This window comes from Nansenia antarctica (assembly GCF_963989245.1).
Source record: "Nansenia antarctica genome assembly, chromosome: 14".
Taxonomy (NCBI): domain Eukaryota; kingdom Metazoa; phylum Chordata; class Actinopteri; order Argentiniformes; family Microstomatidae; genus Nansenia; species Nansenia antarctica.
In genome coordinates this window covers 13613514-13633555 of record NC_137684.1, presented here as the reverse complement: position 1 = coordinate 13633555, position 20042 = coordinate 13613514, and the positions used below count along the sequence as shown (strand labels likewise).

The 20042-nt window shown below is 42.0% G+C and overlaps 1 protein-coding gene across 1 annotated transcript; it reads left to right on the top strand.

Moving 5' to 3' along the window:
- Positions 1–549: 549 nt before the first annotated feature.
- Positions 550–16629, top strand: slc17a8 (solute carrier family 17 member 8; the record flags this gene model as incomplete). The annotated part of the gene is made up of 12 exons (XM_080545157.1): positions 550–650; positions 4181–4436; positions 5535–5653; positions 6622–6736; positions 8492–8579; positions 10372–10458; positions 12069–12205; positions 13333–13482; positions 14068–14200; positions 14861–14971; positions 15914–16041; positions 16294–16629. The coding sequence occupies 12 exons, from the start codon at positions 550–552 to the stop codon at positions 16627–16629; spliced, it is 1761 nt and encodes a 586-aa protein (XP_080401283.1).
- Between the last annotated feature and the right edge of the window lie 3413 nt (positions 16630–20042).

Genomic DNA, 20042 nt, shown 5'->3' with positions numbered 1-20042 from the left:
TGGGGGGAGAGAGGGAGGGGAGAGCAAAGGGGGGCGCTCAGTCCTGTTGCACCCACACAAGAGACCCCACACAATGCCCAGATACTGAAGTGGTAGTCTACTCTCTCTCTCTCTCACTCCCTCTCTCTCTCCCTCTGCGTCTCTCTTTCCTGGACCTGTTGGAGGTTACATATTCATGCCATGCTAGTGGACTCTATCTGGCGCCTTGGACCTTGAGGAGTACATCTGATCCTCAGTACGTACTCATCCTCTGTCTCCACCACCCACCACCCGTCACCTCCACCGACCCCCTCCTCACTCTGCACATCCTCTTCTCACCTCCCCGTCAGGTCCTCTGGCCAGAGCGGAGAGGAGTGGAGAGGTGAAGCTCACGTCTGAGGGACCCGTGGCTCCCCCACAAAGGCGGAGCCAGACCCTGGTGCCTACAACTCAGGAAGGATGAGCAACAACGTCTAGCGGATTCTTTTTCTAGCAAAAAAGCAAAAGCGCACAAGAGAGGGAGAGACACACTTTGTGAAATAAAGAGAGGAAAAAGAGAAGCGAGGGAAGATGCCTTTCGGGGGGTTTGCGGGGCTGAAGGAGAGGGTGCTGAAACCAGGGAAGGAGGAGGTGAAGTACGGTGTGTCAGACACCATGGGCAACCTGCAGAGGTGAGCTTTGGACTGGGAGGACTGGTGCATGATGTGCATGGCTGCTGTTGATGTACAGAATTTTTATATTTGTATTTTGTTTTAAAAAATGTAATGAAAAAGTCGAACCCTTTTGTAGGGACCAGGAGAAACCTGTGAGTCTGCACATTAAGGCTCAATGTGTTCTGTACCCAGAGATCCCAAAATGAATATTTGATTATTTTTTGCCATGCATTGCAAAGTGATGTAATCATAGATACAGATTTATTTTAAGACATTGATACATATTTCATATCTGATACATATTTCACAAGAGGAGGAGGAATATGAAAACTCCACATATGAGGTAGATTGTTGTCTTACAGATAAAGCAAGTAAGGAGGCAATTTCCTGTGAAAAGAAATGTTGCATATTTAAATATTTAAAGCCAGTTTGTTCTCTGTGCAGTCTGAAACACATCAAGCCCAACAGTACACTTTTTTCTTTTTCAAAATCCCCAAATCGAATCCAAAGAAAAATAAAATGTAACATATTTATCAAATGTGGCATATTTATTCATCCATCAAGATTTCATGTTCAGGGAGATTAGACTAAAATAATGACCCAAAAAAAGGTGTCTGCTCACCATATTTTTGCAATGCATTCACATAACAGCATCATTCACAGCATAGATATTGTATCTAAAAGCCGGGAAAAGGCGTGCTGTGAAAGGTTACTTCAAGTGTACAAAGATCTATGTATGCCAAAAAATATTTAATCAAACTGCTAAAATCCATTCTACACTATGATGAAAGACAGGTTATTTTCTCAAAATGAATCCCGATTGTTCTGATGCAGACTATATTATTAACCAAGCCATTCATTATTGATCCCATTAATCAGTCAATTTCAGTTTATCTATCTATCTATCTATCTATACAGTACTGTATATCTATCTATCTATCAGCCTCTCTGTGCTGTAATGAAGACAACCATTAGAAATGTGACTGTTTGATAATTAACGGTCTGAAGGCAAAATTGTCTTTTCACATCCAAAATGTTTTGACTGAGGTTACATATATTCACAGAAGTAAATGACATCACTATGTATTCTATCTACTTCTGACTGGAGGGGGAAAAAACCCACCTTGGTTGTACTGAAGCACACAACCAAGAAAATCACTAGCAGACTTCGAATTTATGTAGGTTGAAATGAATTAGAATTCTGCTTGTGATTTGACAGTTCAAGTTTAAACAGGAATTCACAGTTCATGACGTTAGAATTATAAGGTATTATTATAATCTCCATTTTTGTCAACATTTTGTTTTTTACATAATCTGATCCATTAGGTGTTTATTAATGCCTGTGTGGTGTTATTTTTAAAATGTTTAAAATGTTTTTGTTAGTAATGAATAAAATACAAAGGTTCCATCTCACAAAACATAATGGAATGTAAAAACTTTGACGCTCAATATCTCTGAACGACCCTAAACGGAGATAGAACCTTAACATTCTAAGCTCACGAGTTGTCTATGAATGTATGTCTCAGACATTGTAAGGAAGACAATTGATATGGTTGTCTATATCCTCCGATGTGAGTCGCAGGCTATGCATGACTGGCTATGTGTGTGAGCCGTATGTAGCTGTTCAGTAACTATAATCACTTGTTATAGTTATACAAAATCCATAAGCTCAGTGACAGAGTGATCTTTTTCTTTCATTGTCAAAGTATGATCATTTTCATGTTCGCTCCACTCTGTGGCTAACCACATGAACACAAGAGAGCCTACTAGTTTTGCCTACTTGTGGATAGTAAACTCTTAATTAAAAAAGGCTCATTAGTGTTGTGGTGTGAGGAAGGCTGCTTGTGACGGCTATTTCCTGCTTCTGATAATAATCAGCAGTTTTCATAACATCTGCCCAGTCTGTTTTAGATCGTGGAGACTGGGAGTACACAGTGGGACAGAGGGATTGGGGTTGGGGGAGGCAGGGGTTGGGGTTGGGGGGGGGAGGCAGGGATTGGGGTTGGGGGGGGGCCAGGGGTTGAGGTTGGGGGAGGCAGGGATTGGGGTTGGGGGGGGCAGGGATTGGGGTTGGGGGAGGCAGGGGTTGGGGTTGGGGGAGGCAGGGATGAGTGGGTCTGCTTACTCTGCTAATACCTGTAGGGAAGGTAAAAGGCAGCCGTTTGTTTTGATCTACAAATGCAGGCCTTTCAAGCAAGCATCTCTTTCACACGAAGGACTTGTCCAGTGATTTAAGTGCACATACTGCAGGATAGACCGTAACTCTATAGACGGGAGGTAGATAAGGATGGGGCACAGCATACAATCAGCAATCCCAGAAAGAAAAGGACTTGAAAACGGAGCTTTTGATGTTGCATTACTACAGCGTCACTATTGAAAACTCTACGCATTCAGTCCGGTCTTGAGAATGAAGGAAGCGCTCTGCGATTTCAAACACTGGCCTAGCCCCCCCCGTGTGTCACTACAGCTGGCAATGTATCAGGGATTGACAATATATTTGGAACATACAGGAGTACTGTGCTGCACCCTCAACACAGCATGTAAGAGCGATACACTTCTTGATGTCCCACTCCTCATTCATTCATATCTTCCCGGAGAGCAACTCAGGTGTAGATCTGAGGCGCCCAGATGAAAGCAATTACTGCGAAGCGGAGGATGAGGGGAGAGGTGGACGTCGGGTAATGGAACAGGTGTGTGGAGCGAGGAGGTTGAGGGGAGCCAGATAACAGATGCGCTGTGACCTTTTCAGAAGTCCATCCTGGGTTCACCTCCTGCCCTCTGACAGTAGAGAGGAGGGAGAGATCTCCTCACCCCTTCTTTGTCAAAGAATATCCTAAAAACAAAAAAAATGTACAGCTGTAAATGACCCTCTTTCTTTAGAAAGAATGGTTGAAACCATGTAGGTCTTATTTAAGGGTGTGAGAGGCCGATAAGCAAACCTCCCAATATATAACGTACTGTGTAGTATTCCCATCCGCGAACCAACTGGGTTATTGAAAAGAGATGTGTATCCAATATTGCCCAGCTCTGTGGTAAATGGTAAATAGACTGCACTTTTATAGCACCTTTTTTGCTGCTCCAAAGCTGCTCCAAAGCGCTTTACAACGGCCTCTCATTCACCCATACATTCACACACCAATGGCGACAAGCTGCCATGCAAGGCGCCGGCCCGCTCACTGGGAGCAATTTTGGGGTTCAGTGTCTTGCCCCAAAGGACACTCCGACATGTGACCAGCCGGGGCTCGAACCGCCGATCTGCCAACCTCGCGATCATTCGACGGCGACTCTACCTCCTGAGACACAGCCGCTAATTTCATGTCAAATCTAATTCCTGAGTTGCCAGAGTGAAACGGCTGGGTGGTGATTGTCAGTTTGTCGTTTTTTGACAAGGATGAAGGAAGGAAGGAAGGAAGGCGTTTGTCTAAATCTACTCTTTTGAGGAAACTCTTCCAGCTTTTTCGCTTAAACCTTTTTATGGGTGTTTAAGTCTTCAGCCGGCTTCATCACACCCTGATCTCCTCCTGCCCCCCTCCGTGTTTACGTTACAGGAAAATCGACGGCACCAATGTGGACGAGGAGGACAACATCGAGCTGACGGAAGATGGACAACCGGTGTTGACCCCCGTCCACAGCCCCCCCCTGCTGGACTGCGGCTGCTGCGGCCTGCCCAAGCGCTACATCATCGCCATGCTCAGCGGCCTGGGCTTCTGCATCTCCTTCGGCATCCGTTGTAACCTGGGCGTGGCCATCGTGGAGATGGTCAACAACAACACAGTGTACATCAACGGGACCGCTGTACTCCAGGTGAGGCAGGAGGGAGAGAAGACTTCCTGACCTTAGAATTATAAAGTTCTAGGATCTCCATTTTTGGTCAAAATTGAGTTTTTTTTTTTACATAATCTGATCCATTAGGTGTTTATTAATGCCTGTGTGGTGTTATTTATATTTAATAAAAATACAAAGGTTCCATCTCACAAAACATAATGGAATGTAAAAACTTTGACGCTCAATATCTCTGAACTGCCCTAAACGGAGATAGAACCTTATCATTCTGAGCTCACGATTAGCCTATTCCATTGGTTGGGGTTTCATGAACTTGTTCAATGGTGTCATATCCTTCTCTGTACAATACAGTACATACTCTAGTAACCATGGGAGTATATAATGCAGAGAATGATTAGTCATCATTAATGTTTCATCAGCCATCAACGTATACACTCAGATCACTGCGGTCTAAATCTTTGATTAGCACAGTCAATTAATTATATAATGTATAGGGAAATGTATTACATGAATATGCCGGTATTATTGTTATTCAACAGCCGATGCTGTTGTTGCATGGAAAAGTTCAAGTGGTGTTTCGAAGGACAGCAGCACCATCCAAACCATTCTCTGTTTCAACAGCATAATTGGACCAGACACACACACGCACATACACATACACACGCACACACGCACGCACATGCACAGACACAGACACAGACACACAGACAGACTGATCCACACACACACACACACACACACACACACACACACACTCACACACACATACACAAGCACATATACACGCACATGCACAGACACAGATACAGACACAGACACATACACACGCACATGCACAGACACAGGCACAGACACAGACAGACAGACTGACACACACACACACACACACACACACAGCAGTTTACTGTGAAATAAGAGTGTAATATGCTAAAATAATAATAATAATAATAATAATAATAATAATAATACATTAGACTTTTCTAGACACTCAAAGACACTCAAAGACGCTTTACTAACTGAAAAGATAGAGTAATAAGCTAAAATTAAGAAAGAAAGTATAGGGGTCTAATGAATGATTGGATGACTAAATCTAATGACCCCCGCTCCCCCCCTCTCCAGAGAGCTCAGTTTAACTGGGACCCAGAGACGGTGGGGCTGATCCACGGCTCCTTCTTCTGGGGCTACATCGTCACGCAGATCCCCGGAGGCTTCATCTCCAACAAGCTAGCCGCCAACAGGTGAGACCACACCTGTCAATCACCTCCGTCAAGACATCTTTACAGAAAAAAAGAGTGTATTTGGATCTAACAGGTTTGTGTGTGTGTATGCTGAGGGTTAAAACAGAGAGAAAGGGTGGGACTTTGGTTTGGTGTCGAATTGATATTTTCTTTCTGCGGGGTGAGGAGTTTATAACAGAGTCATAGACTGATGTACAGTGGTGCAGTAAGGGCTTATAACAGAGGAATAGACACACATCTGGGTTGTAATGGTTAAAACCGAGAGATGGGTTGAGAGCAACATGCGAGAGAGAGAGAGTGTGTGTGTGTGTGTGTGTGTGTGTGTGTGTGTGTGTGTGTGTGTGTGGTAAGGGTTAAAGCCGTCCGGGTTGGTGAGCAGAGCTGATGGGCTGATAGCAGACCTGTAATAAAAGCTTCACAGGAACAGAGGACACGCAACTGACAGAGTTAATAATGAAAGATCCTGCATCTGATTCCTCCCTGAAACACCAGCCTCTGGAATATTACAAGTGTCACTTACACACTGTTTTGGAAAACGGGAGAGGCGGGGCTGTGGCCTGGGGGAGCGAAAAGGTGATAGAGAAAATTCCTCTGGTTTCAAACGGGATCTTTGGATCTTTATTCACCAAAGGCAAACGCATCAGATCTGTCATTTTGTGACGTTGGATTTGTCACCTGCCCCAGTGAAAGGTTTGAACGGACCTCAGACGGATTGAATACCTCCCGAACTTTGAGTACTTATTCCGAGAGAGTGGATACATTACACTGAGGTCCTCATATTCACCTGGGACTGGATATACAGTAATGCAGGAGAAAGTCATAACTACTTCAGACTGTGAAACAAGCATGAAAAGCATAGGATGAAGTGGTCAGGCTGGATAATAGTATCATGGCCTATCATGCTATTGCTTTAGTGTGTCTCTCAATGTTGCTGTGTTCGTCCTGATGACTCTGTAATGGTTCCACAGGGTTTTTGGGGCGGCTATTTTCCTGACGTCAGTGCTGAACATGTTCATTCCGACAGCGGCCAGGCGGCACTATGGCTGTGTCATGTTTGTCCGCATCCTGCAGGGTTTGGTGGAGGTGAGAGTTCCCCCATGGCAGCTGATTAGGGATGGGAATTGATAAGATGTTATTGATACCAACACCATTATCAGTTTTTGCTTATCGGTTCGATTCTTTATTGATTCCCAGAAGCACCGACGGACCCGGACGATTTCGGACCAGCCCGATAACGTTTTATCACAACTAGTTAGTATCTGGCCCAGAATATCGCCCTATTTGAACTAAAATAACTTTTTACAGAAAAAAACGTTGCCACTGAAATAACTAAATGGTTGTAATCGAGGTTAAAATAACTATTTTTCCGACCAGCACTTATTGTGTAACATCGGAAACATAATTGGCGTTGATTTACAAGCTGTTTGAAAACGTGTTAACAAAACTCATTTGAATAATTTCCTCAGCTTCAAAAAGCGCAGCATGGATGGACCCCAATAGCGGCCAGATCAAGTCATATCACAACTAGTTAGTATCTGGCCCAGAATATCACCCTATTGCAACTAAAATATATTTGACAGAAAAATACTTTGCCACTGAAATAACTAAATGGTTGTAATCGAGGTTAAAATAAACCTTTTCTGACCATTGTGTAACATCGGAAACATAATTTGTGCTGATTTTCAAGCAGGTTGAAAATACGTTAATGATGTTGATATGCTGATTTGCATTCTGCTGCTACTTTACTCTTGTTGATTGCTGATTGTTGTTTTATATACTGCTTATTTTATTATTGATTGTGTATTCTGATATTCTGCTGCAATGCCAATGGCTAATGAACCCAAGAATCTTACTGTATGTATCCGTACATCTGACCGTTATCTGGCTGGTCCGAATTCGTCCATTCTGATCTCTCTCAAGATGAACAAATGATCAAAATGAGTTTTGTGACACTCGATGGCAAAGTCTTTTTCCCTAAGATTTTTCTTAGTTGAAATAGGGTGACATTCTGGGTCACCAAAAAGTCGTTGAGATGACGTCCTGGAAAAGACGTCATAACAATCCCCTAAACGACATGTGGTCTGGCCTAATCCTGGACGTCTCTGAAAGACGTCATCATGACGGCTTTATAACGTCTTTGTGCTTGCTGGCACGATTCCTGATAAATGTTCTGCATGGAAAAAAGTAGGCGTAGACAGGTTCAGCGTCAACGCAGCTGTTTTATTATCTGGAGTCTCTGAACACAGAGTATAATATCTGAACATAACATTTGAACATAAATACAATTTGGCGGCCTCGTACCTACGACCGAATCACAGCCGTGCTGATATTCAGTATAACACACTCCCTCTCGTGTGATATTGCTTAATTCTCTTTCGATTGAGTACCAATCAAGCCGCAACCATAACATTTTGCAACGACTTGCTCCAACATTTTTAGATGGGAATGTTAAGTCACTCAGACAACTGTCAGCGCATGCGCAAAACATGCCGGCGTCGATAAGAGGAATCGATAAACTCAGAGGCATACGATTCCGATGCATCGAACAATTTGTTACCGGTTCTCAACTGGACCTGGTTCTCGATTCCCATCCCTACAGCTGATCATACATTTTATTACGGTTGATCATGACAACCAATTCGGGCTGCATCACACTGGCAGTAGTCTGTGGTTTTGTGGTTTTCAGAAGTTCTCTGTATCGATGAACCGTGACAAGGCTTATTAATGTATTCAACATTCTGGTACTGGTGTTCAACATCCCTGTTATGTTGGGATGAGCCACTACTGTATGCCTAGTGTAGTCCCTCTTGGCTATTGCTGATCACGTTTCTCTAACAGGGGGTCACCTACCCAGCATGCCATGGGATGTGGAGCAAATGGGCACCACCCATGGAGCGAAGTCGACTGGCTACCACGTCCTTTTGTGGTGAGTCATGATACTAACAGTACATACTGTATCATCAGGGTTCTTATTGTTTACATCAGTGTTAATGTTGGCAGGCTTTTTAGTCACTTAGTCTTTGGTGTTTAGATGGAAGATGCACACCAGTTCTAGTCACACCAAGTCACCTCCATTGTTCTTAGTTCCAGTCCAGTTCCAGTTGATGAAAACTGAAAACATTCCAGTGCAGTTTCAGTCCACAAAAACCCCAAAACATTGTAGTCAGGTTTTCCTCGCTGACTACGGCTAAACTCAAATGTTTTGGGGGGTTTTTGTGGACTGAGACTGCACTGGAATGTTTTCAGTTTTCATCAACTGGAACTGGACTGGAACTAAGAAAAATGGAGGTGACTTGGTGTGACTAGAACTGGTGTGCATCTTCATCTAAACACCAAAGACTAAGTGACTAAAAAGCCTGCCAAAATTAACACTGGTTTACATTAAACAGTTAAAAAAAGACAACTTTTTCTGCCAGCAATCACAGAATTTAAAAATAAAAGCAGAAAGCAGAATCATAAAGTGAAGAGAAATTCCAAGTTAAACAAACCATCCTACTAACCAATGGTCATCAACATCTTTATTCTGGTTTTAACCGTTACCATACACAAATGTGTTTAGTTCAAAACCAAACAAATCCATTGAGTGGATAGTCAATTGTTCTCTGTCTAGAGATGTTTAGCATCTCGGGTAAATGGATGAAAAGGGGAGTGGGCAGCTTTTTTTGTTTTGCAGATGTCTGCTGTTGTTCCCCCTGAAATGCATTAAAACCCCCATCTTCCACAATAAACTGGTGCCATGACAACCCATGCTTGAAACCCCTCTTGACATGGCTTGTGAATGAAGATTCCCGGCACACAGCTCACCTGCACACTGTGAAGGAGATACTCTCCCATTCACCCAAATGAAGTGTCATTTTGCCTACTGTCCAAAAGCACACTCATGTTCCATGGCCTATTCAAAATGAGTGTTTATAAGACCATCAGATAATAGAATATACATTAGAACACCCCATCTCATGGACATGCCAATGGCTCATTCTAACAGTACTAATGCAATACATCCAGTAAGGCTGATGGCTTGTTGCTTTCTCAAATAATTCATGCTGTTGTCTTTTGCAATATGAAATGCTGTGACACCGTAGCCTAGACTGAATTCAAATCATAAATTATACAACAGTTAGTTCCGACTAAGTAATTTGATTGGACAAGAGGCATTCCATGAGTGCCGATATACAGTATAACAGCACTGGGACTTTTAACTATATGCATCACTCCGTATCATGTATGTATCATGTATCACTCACAGGTGTTCTATTAAATGACCGTTAATACAAAGTAGCTAGCCTGCGGATGTTTGTGTTCGGAGTTACTAGGCAACAGTACAGTTGAAGTTCAGTTGCAGAACTATTTTTTGTTGGCGGAAGCAAAATAAATGATTAAATAAACAAACAAATCATAATCTGTTGTCGCTTATTACTGTTAACTAATAAATGGCGCTGTAGAACTGTTGTATTTAAACAGTTGATATTCACTGTTGATATTCAGTATAACAGCACTCCCTCTCGTGTGATATTGCTCAAGTATTAAACACACAAATGAGCTAAAATCTCATAAAAAAGCTATAATCCATACACACACATCTTTAATATTCTCAACAGGGTGTCTCTGAGATCTGAGATCTGGCAAATTCCTTCCACACACAAAAAGAAGATACAGTACTTGATTTTTATTGAGATGAATGATAATATGATTCAATATTATGTTCCTCTTGTTCCTAGGCTCCTATGCTGGTGCAGTGATCGCCATGCCATTAGCGGGAGTTCTGGTGCAGTATGTTGGGTGGCCCTCAGTCTTCTACATCTATGGTGAGATCACAGTAAGATACTGGGGCTGAAACGGCTACATTGGGCCATCATGTTTTGTGATAATTTCAGAAAAAAATTGAAATCTTTGAAATGCATGCATTGAAGTTTAGATACGCTAGATGGCAGAAATGACCAACGATAGGGATCTTTGTGAACCAGAGAAAAGTCTGTAATCTCTAGCCATAGTCTGTTATCTCTAGCCATAGGGAAACATTGCAGGTACAGTATATTTATGTTTATGACTTTAGAATAGCTTCTGCAATATCATTGATCCCTAGAACCAGTTGAGTGTGAGTAGCAATTATGAATACAATTACTATTATTATTGTTATTATTAATGAATCATTATAATATATAGTATAATATACATCATAATCACAATAATTATAATTTATTACACTTAAGACCCTTTTATTATTCAAGAATAATCGCAAAGTGCATAAAAGAAAAGATCAAATAGACACATAGATACAATGACATTAGGTTACTAGGTTACTTAAACAACAAACAAAGCATCATGCTCATGTCATCAGAGTGACAGCAGGTAAACATATTGTCTGTCCTTGGTCGCCTTGGTTCACTTTACAAAATCGTGACGTTAGAATTATAAGGTTCTATCTCCATTTTTGTCAAAATTTAGTTTTTTACATAATCTGATCCATTAGGTGTTTATTAATGCCTGTGTGGTGTTATTTTTTAAATGTTGAAATCTTTGAGTTAGTAATGAATAAAATACAAAGGTTCCATCTCACAAAACATAATGGAATGTAAAAACTCAATATCTCTGAACTGCCCTAAACGGAGATAGAACCTTATCATTCTAAGCTCACAAAATGTAAACAGTTGTTTGATTAAGATTGAACCTCTTATCACCATCTCTAACTTTGCCTGCTGTGTTTCAATATAACAACCGTTGCTCTCTTCAGATCTAATCACATGATTAATCGTCTGAAATGAAATCTTCTTGTCTTGTCTCTACGACTCATATTTCATTCACGTTGTTTGAATAATGAAAAATCTTTGGATTTTTTCCAGAAAAGGTCAAGGCCCATTTTAATTAGTCTGTCCTGTTCCCCTGCATGGAACCAACCCTTACATAGCCCTACAGTATGTTTCACTGATATACATGCATGCATGATAATGATAATAATAATAATCGGCTGTGGCGCAGGAGGTAGAGCCGCTGTCTAATGATTGCAACGTCGGCAGATTGGCGGTTCGAACCCCGGCTGGCCACATGTCGAAGTGTCCTTGGGCAAGACACTGAACCCCAAATTGCTCCCAGTGAGCGGGCCGGAGCCTTGCATGGCAGCTTGCCGCCATTGGTGTGTGAATGTGTGTGTGAATGGGTGAATGAGAGGCCGTTGTAAAGCGCTTTGGAATAAGGCGTTATATATAAGTCAGTCCATTTATTATCTGGAGGTATAGGGCCTACAAACGGGGTTATGGAAGCTACTGTAAGTCTACTGTAAGTTTAGTGAACAATCTGAGAGAAGGTTACAATTTCATTTAGGTCACAAAGCAAGGGGTGTATTCAGTGAGGTGAAACGTTTATATCCATGTGATAGGCAGGACAGTGACTGTTATCTGTGCTGTCATTGTGCCCTCAGGTGTATTTGGAATAATATGGTATGTCTTCTGGCTGCTGCTGGCCTATGGGAGCCCAGCTGCCCATCCTACTATCAGTGCTGAGGAGAGGACCTACATAGAGACCACTATCGGAGAGGGAGTCAAGAACAGCGCTGAGGTGTGAAACTCATCTTATCTGATCATACAGCCCCATACATCTTCAAGATATTTCCAGCATGATATTTCCAGCATGAATACCTCCTAGGACGTGTGTTAAGATACTCATGTAGAGGTTCCAAAGTGACATAATAGGGACTATCTATCCATTGTGATGCCCACACTTGACTTTTTGAAAAATGCCGGTCGAGAGAGGACGCTGGCGTTGCTTGTTTTCGCCACTTCTCCGCCCGAAATCTAGAAATACTTGCAGTATACAGAGTAGATTTTCCTACAAAGACACTTAGATTTAGATTTAGTAATCTAAAAATTAATTAGACCCCTGTACTTTCTTTTATTTATTTATTTTTGTTTCTTTTTATTATTACTACTCAATCTTTTCAGTTTGTAAAGCGTCTTTGAGTGTCTAGAAAAGCGCTATATAAGTCTAATGTATTATTATTATTATTATTATTATTATTATTATTATTATTATTATTATTATTATGTGTCATGTGAGTAAACATTTTTGAGGGGGCATTTGGTGAAGAAGATCTCGCCTCTCTCACCCCTCTCACCTCTCTCACCTCTCTCACCCCTCTCACCCCTCTCTCCTCTCTCCCTCTCTCCCTCTCTCACCCCTCTCTCTCTCACCTCTCTCTCCTCTCTCTCCTCTCTCACCCCTCTCTCCTCTCTCACCTCTCTCTCCTCTCTCCCTCTCTCCCTCTCTCACCCCTCTCTCTCTCTCTCACCTCTCTCTCCTCTCTCTCCTCTCTCACCTCTCTCACCCCTCTCTCCTCTCTCACCCCTCTCCTCTCTCACCTCTCTCCTCTCTCTCATCTCTCACCTCTCTCACCCCTCTCTCCTCTCTCCCTCTCTCCCTCTCTCCCTCTCTCACCTCTCTCACCCCTCTCTCTCTCTCTCTCACCTCCCTCACCTCTCTCACCTCTCTCTCTCTCTCACCTCTCTCACCTCTCTCCCTCTCTCACCTCTCTCTACTCTCTCTCCTCTCTCTCACCCCTCTCACCCCTCTCTCCTCTCTCACCTCTCTCACCCCTCTCACCTCTCTCACCCCTCTCACCCCTCTCACCTCTCTCACCCCCCTCTCCTCTCTCTCCTCTCTCCGCCCTCTCTCCTCTCTCCTCACAGAAATTCAAGACACCCTGGCGCCGTTTCTTCACCTCCATGCCGGTGTACGCCATCATCGTGGCCAACTTCTGCCGTAGCTGGACCTTCTACCTGCTCCTGATCAGCCAGCCGGCCTACTTCGAGGAGGTCTTCGGTTTGCCCATCAGCAAGGTGGGCCTCCTCGCCTCACACTGACCCTGTCTGTTGTGAACTTGAGAAATCGCTTTAAAAGAAACAAACCTTCATAAATGGGAAAAGTAAGCAATTGACCACGAGAGGAACATTTACCACTGGTGCAGGGTTGTGGCCCGAGGCGAAGCCGAGTAGGGAAACCCTGTACAGTGGTAAATGTCTCCACAACCCCCGCCCTCCAATGGTCAATTGCTTTTCTACAACAGCCACCACATAATATAACAAATAAATACACAGTTGTAACATTAAATTCATTTATTTACAATCATCAATCGTTTCAGAATACATATATCCTTCCGCCACAGAATAATAGTCCCATAAACCAGATCAACCATTGCATTGTAGGTCAGCACAGGTGTTCTTAATCAGATTGATTGGGAGGGGCATTGATACTGGAAATGCGGTCTGAACTGTGGGTTGTTGGGGGATTTACCACTGTTGCTAGCCAATCAGAATCCAGTATCCAAACATGCTGTTGTAGAACATGTCATGTGCACATGAAAAACAAATATCTCAATGTTGTTGCATCTCACCAGCATGTTTGGGGTGCTCCCCTCTCTGCAGGTGGGGCTTCTGTCTGCCGTGCCTCACATGGTGATGACCATCGTCGTCCCCATCGGAGGGCAGCTGGCCGACCTTCTACGGAGTCGTAACCTCATGACGACAACAAATGTGCGAAAAATCATGAACTGTGGAGGTACAACACGACCCTAACCATTTACTGTAGTAATACTTTATCTAAAAGTCCTGTCTCAGATTGCACTTATGTTAATGTTTAAATGGTAAATGGACTGCACTTATATAGCGCCTTTTTTGCTGCTCCAAAGCGCTTTACAACGGCCTCTCATTCACCCATTCACACACACATTCACACACCAATGGCCAAGTTGCCATGCAAGGTGCCGGCCCGCTCACTGGGAGCAATTTTGGGGTTCAGTGACTTGCCCAAGGACACTTCGACATGTGGCCAGCCGGGGCTCGAACCACTGATCTGCCAACCTTGTGATCATTACACTTACCTGATACCTACAGTACACATGAGGCCATATACAATAGCATCATGTGATAACTTCAAATAACATCCTGCTTCCAAATGGTACATCATTGTATTTTGATTCAATGAGTAATTAATTAACAAATATTTTTTAGTAATTACTCATTGAATCAAAATGACAAAGTAATTATTGTGTAATTAGTGTATTACCATGTCAATCCTAGATAAATACCAGATTAATTCAGTTCTACATAACATTAAGCTCAATCAATCATTTCAAAGCTCCTAGTTGCTCTTCGGAAGTGGCATAGCCCTTTGATCGCACGTGTGTGTGTGTGTGTGTGTGTGTGTGTGTTTCTGCAGGCTTTGGTATGGAGGCTACTCTGCTCTTGGTGGTGGGGTTCTCCCACACCCGCGGCATGGCCATCTCCTTCCTGGTGCTGGCGGTGGGCTTCAGTGGGTTTGCCATCTCAGGTAAGGCATCCGTGCTGTACAGAACAGACAAATCGTGACCTTAGAATGATACGGTTCTATCTCCGTCTAGGGTAGTTCAGAGATATTGAGTGTCAAAGTTTTTACATTCCATTATGTTTTGTGAGATGGAACCTTTGTATTTTATTCATTACTAACTAAAAAATGTCAACATTTTAAAAAATAACACCACACAGGCATTAATAAACACCTAATGGATCAGATTATGTAAAAAACAAAATTTTGACCAAAAATGGAGATAGAACCTTATAATTCTAACGTCACGACATATCTGACATCCTGGAAAACCCTTCACTGGCTTTGACAGAACGGGGTGCTACTGTCTGTCTTAGGTGACAGACAACGGGAAGAAAACAAAACAGGTATGGTAGAGACATGAGTAAACATGAGGCTGCAGACTCATCCTTCTCTGACTGGTGCAGTATGGTCCAAGAGTCTAGCTTCTCAGTGTCTCAGTGTTGAAGTCTACCTTCTGCCCTAAAGGCAGTAGATTGCAGTAAATCTGTTTTATACTCCTTGGGGTTGGATGTTGTGTGCATTCAACACTGCTGTCTCCTGATAGGCACTTTTAGTGAATATTTTATAGACTGTTGGCAGCAGGGCAACCAAAGAGAGACAGATTTTAGTTCTGCCTTTTAAATTCCATCCATTACATTACAGTGTGGAAATGGTAAATACTTAATAGTATACTTATATTAAGTATATTAATAGTATACTTAATAATCCACTTAATAATCAAAATTCTACGTTTCAAAATTCCGACAACCTTTCTGAAGGCGGTGCATACGTTTTGAGACTGTTACTGAGACTGTGACTGTGACTGTGGTATTGACATCAACTGTCAATTATTTGTTAAATATTTTGATTTGTACAGTGGCATAAGCCATTTGCACTCATGGACTTTTCTTTTTACTGCATTCGCAGGGTTTAATGTAAATCACCTGGACATCGCCCCACGCTATGCCAGTATTCTGATGGGCATCTCTAATGGCGTAGGAACGCTGTCTGGAATGGTCTGCCCCCTTATTGTTGGAGCCCTGACTAAAAACAAGGTTGGTTATACAGTAATTATACAACAGTTAGTTCCGACCAAGTAATTTGATTGGACAAGAGGCATTCCATGAGTGTCGATATACAGTATAACAGCACTGGGACTTTTAAAACTATATGTATCACTCCGCCACACAGGTGAGTGATACACTGGGGAAAAAATTCCACCAGTGACAGTTTGTTGACAGACTTATCTCTCCTTCCCATCGCCCCCCACCCCCCTCCCATATCTCTCTTCCCCCCCCCCCCCATAGACCCGTCTGGAGTGGCAGAACGTGTTCGTCATAGCAGCCTGTGTGCACTACACCGGGGTTGTCTTCTACGCTATCTTCGCCTCGGGGGAGAAGCAGGACTGGGCCGACCCCGAGAGCACGAGCGAGGACAAGGTCGGCATCATCGACGAGGACGAGCTGGCCGAGGAGTCCGAACTGGCCAGCGACACCGCCTTGGCGACCAAGAAGAGTTACGGCACCACAGAGAACCCGTCTGGTCGCAAGCAGGGCTGGAAGAAGACCAAAGGGATGACCATGCAGGAGGAGGAGGACGGGAACCACTACGGGAACGGGACCTACCAGGACCAGAACCAGTGATGCAGCCTAACGGGCTAAAGGACTTCCCCTTCAATCACACTTACAGTAAAAGGTGAAGGGTCAAATTTAAACTGGCTGGCGGAACTATCAACGGCTATTCCTCTGAGAGGTCCCAGAAACAGCAGCCGCCTGCGTACCACAAACTGGCCTTTTGCTGTTGTTTGGTCATTACCCATTCGATGGTTTTCCCTCATCCTGACTGAGACACCTGTCATTCTTCATTAGTGTTTCCACCCAAGCTCCTTTCTGATGGGACATTGAGTAAGATAGTACATGGATGGAAAGGGGGGGGGGGGGGGCATTCTGAAAGAATCGAGTAATTGAGCTGATAAGTTTAGCAAGAGTTTACAGGTGTAACAGGTGTTTACAGGGATATTGCTGTAAAGATATGAGCCTACATGAAGCAACATATCATAATTAACATAGCATGGTAATATGATGCAATATGAAGACAATGGGTTGATTAATTAATTATCCATGTCAGCATAAATCAACATTAACGTTAACCATCTTGTTTCATTTAGAGCTCATTTACATGGTTAGTATGTGTAGAAACATCCCAGTAATGCTTGTATCCTCTGGGATCAGGTGCATCTTTCATTTATAAAGTCAGATAAAGAAAAAAATAGCTCAATCAAATATACAAATATTAATGATGGAGAATATGACATAGATCTGGATAAAGTAACTCTTACAGTAGATCAAATCTTAACTCTTAACTTCCTACAAATGTTGCTGACCAACCCTCTTCTTTGCACTGTATGTGCAAGTGAAACATTGTGTGGCTTACCTTTAATTCTGTAAATAGTATTGGAATGTTTTGTGTCAGCTATGCAACGTGAGGGAGGTGTGTATGCATATGTATCTGAATGTGACTGGTTTGATATCAGTGTGAACCATTAGAGCAGAACACAGTAATGGGCCTTCTGTTTGGTTTCTTGTACCGATTTGCTGACATCCAGTGATGACACTGCGCTCTCCTAGTCCCTCCATGCCCCATAATGCACTATTCTCAGCCTTGTTATCCATTCCCATAATGCACTATTCTCAGCCTTGTTATCCATTCCCATAATGCACTATTCTCAGCCTTGTTATGTTTATTTTTGGTGCTGCGAGCTCTCAGTGGGACAATGTACTACAGTAGGGTAAACTGTACACATAGTGTAATCTCCAATTTAACAACAAATGTTGGTTGATGTCACATATCATGCAATCATCTATTGTTTATTTATTTGATTATCTTTTTTTTTCCATTACATTCTCTGAACGTAAATAAAGGGTAAATCAGCTACACCTTTAAGTGCAACCCTTTGCTAAGAATAATGCAATTTCACTGAAGGAATTGTGAATATGAAATGTGAATTAAAATCTACAGCATATGGATTTGAACAGATTATCAATATTTTAGATTCTATTTTAAAATCATCTTTTTGTGATTGTTTTGTACAATATATAATTATTTGTAATCCTATTGTTTGGGATTTTCTTTGGTGATTTGATATAATTATGCACTTTACTGTTTCGAGATTGGTCAGCTATTCTTTTTTTGAAGTTTATTGCTTTAAAATCATAACCGCCCTGGTCTGGTCTGATGGAGCGTTGAGTCATGTGAAAGGAGTTCCTATCCTATCACTGTTTGTTTATCTAAAGGTCATCTGTGGTGAATTCACCAATAAAGTGCAATTTGTCAATCGTTTTAATTCAAAATAAATCTTACAGTTTGAAACACACAATTTGTCAGAGAACTCTTTGGGGAAAACCTGCAAATAAGCTTGGGAGAACATGTTACAGCACATACTGTCAATACAAAAGAATCAAATCGTGACGTTAGAATTATAAGGCTTGACATTTTTGGTCAAAATTGAGTTTTTTTACATAATCTGATCCATTAGGTGTTTATTAATGCCTGTGTGGTGTTATTTTTAAAATGTTGAAATTGTTTAGTTAGTAATTAATAAAATGCAACGGTTCCATCTCACAAAACATAATGGAATGTAAAAACTTTACATATATATCTCTGAACTGCCCTAAACGGAGATAGAACCTTATAATGCTAAGCTCACGAAATGTCATAGATGTACTTGATCATTAGCATGTTCACACCTTGGACTGACCTCACATATACAGTACATAGGGAATGAAGGAGGCCACAAGGCTTATAGTGTATCTACCAGGTACAGAGTTTGGATCAGAGGTAGACATGAGTAGCAGAAACACATACAGTAGTGTACATAAAAAACAACATACTGTGACACAGATTTCCTCCCATGAATGTTGGACTCTCTTTATCTGGCTCAACTAAAAGGCAAAAAGGATAATAATAATACTAATCATAATAATAATAATAATAATAATAATACATTAGACTTATATAGTGATTTTCTAGACACTCAAAGACGCGTTACAAACTGAAAAGATCGAGTAGTAAAATAAAAATAAAATACAAAATAAATAAAAGAAAGTATAGGGGTCTAATTAATTTTTAAGATGACTAAATCTAAATCTAAGTGTCTTTGTAGGACAATCTACTCTGTATACTGCAAGTATATCTAGATGCTCTACCATCAACACCGAGCTGGCTGTTTATGTTGGTGCCTCAAATTAGCCGTCTGAATCATTGTAAAGACCCCACAGACTGCTCTGTTTCCCATCATCCACTAGTAAACATCCTTCCACTTATCTGTCCTGTTCATAAACACATCATATGCTATGCTAACACTATCCAACAGTCTGTTTCATTCTCACATTGGCTGAAAAATCTGAAATTAGTGAGACACTTACTGAAATAACTTCACAAAACCACAACCATGCAACGTTTTCAAAGTTGGAATCACATTATAGTAAAACCTCATCCCTTTAAACTGCTCTAATCTAAGTAACAGTGTACACAACACAGGCCTTAATTCCACAAACAACACCTCCAGTGCCAAATGACTGTAAGCATTTACCTTTAAGATGGACTATAACCTTTCTTTTTTTTATAGCCATACTGTCTACTCAGTACTATAGTGAATTTCAAGAGGGAAACGCTGTGAAATTAAATTGGGGGGCCTAAGAGACGAGCTTGCCATTTTTGTTATCAGCCATTGTATGTTAACGAGTTGTTCTGTAGATAGACCGGGGAGAGTTCAAGGTCATGGACCTTGTTATTGTCCATATTTACAGGCATTTTTCTTTACTGACAGTCCTTGAGAGCTTGTTTGAGAAAGACGTGCGTCTCTCCCCTTTGCCAGTTCGAAGCACAGTGTTTGATCGACTTATCTCCTCAGCTACCTTTACCGTTCGGAGGTGGTTCACAGTAAACCCTAAATCAATAACCAAACATTAGATGCAAAACCTTCCCCACCAACCCACATCACAGTGGTTTGATCAGTGTTATGGTGTGGGGACTGTGGAGGAAGTGCTAGACTAGT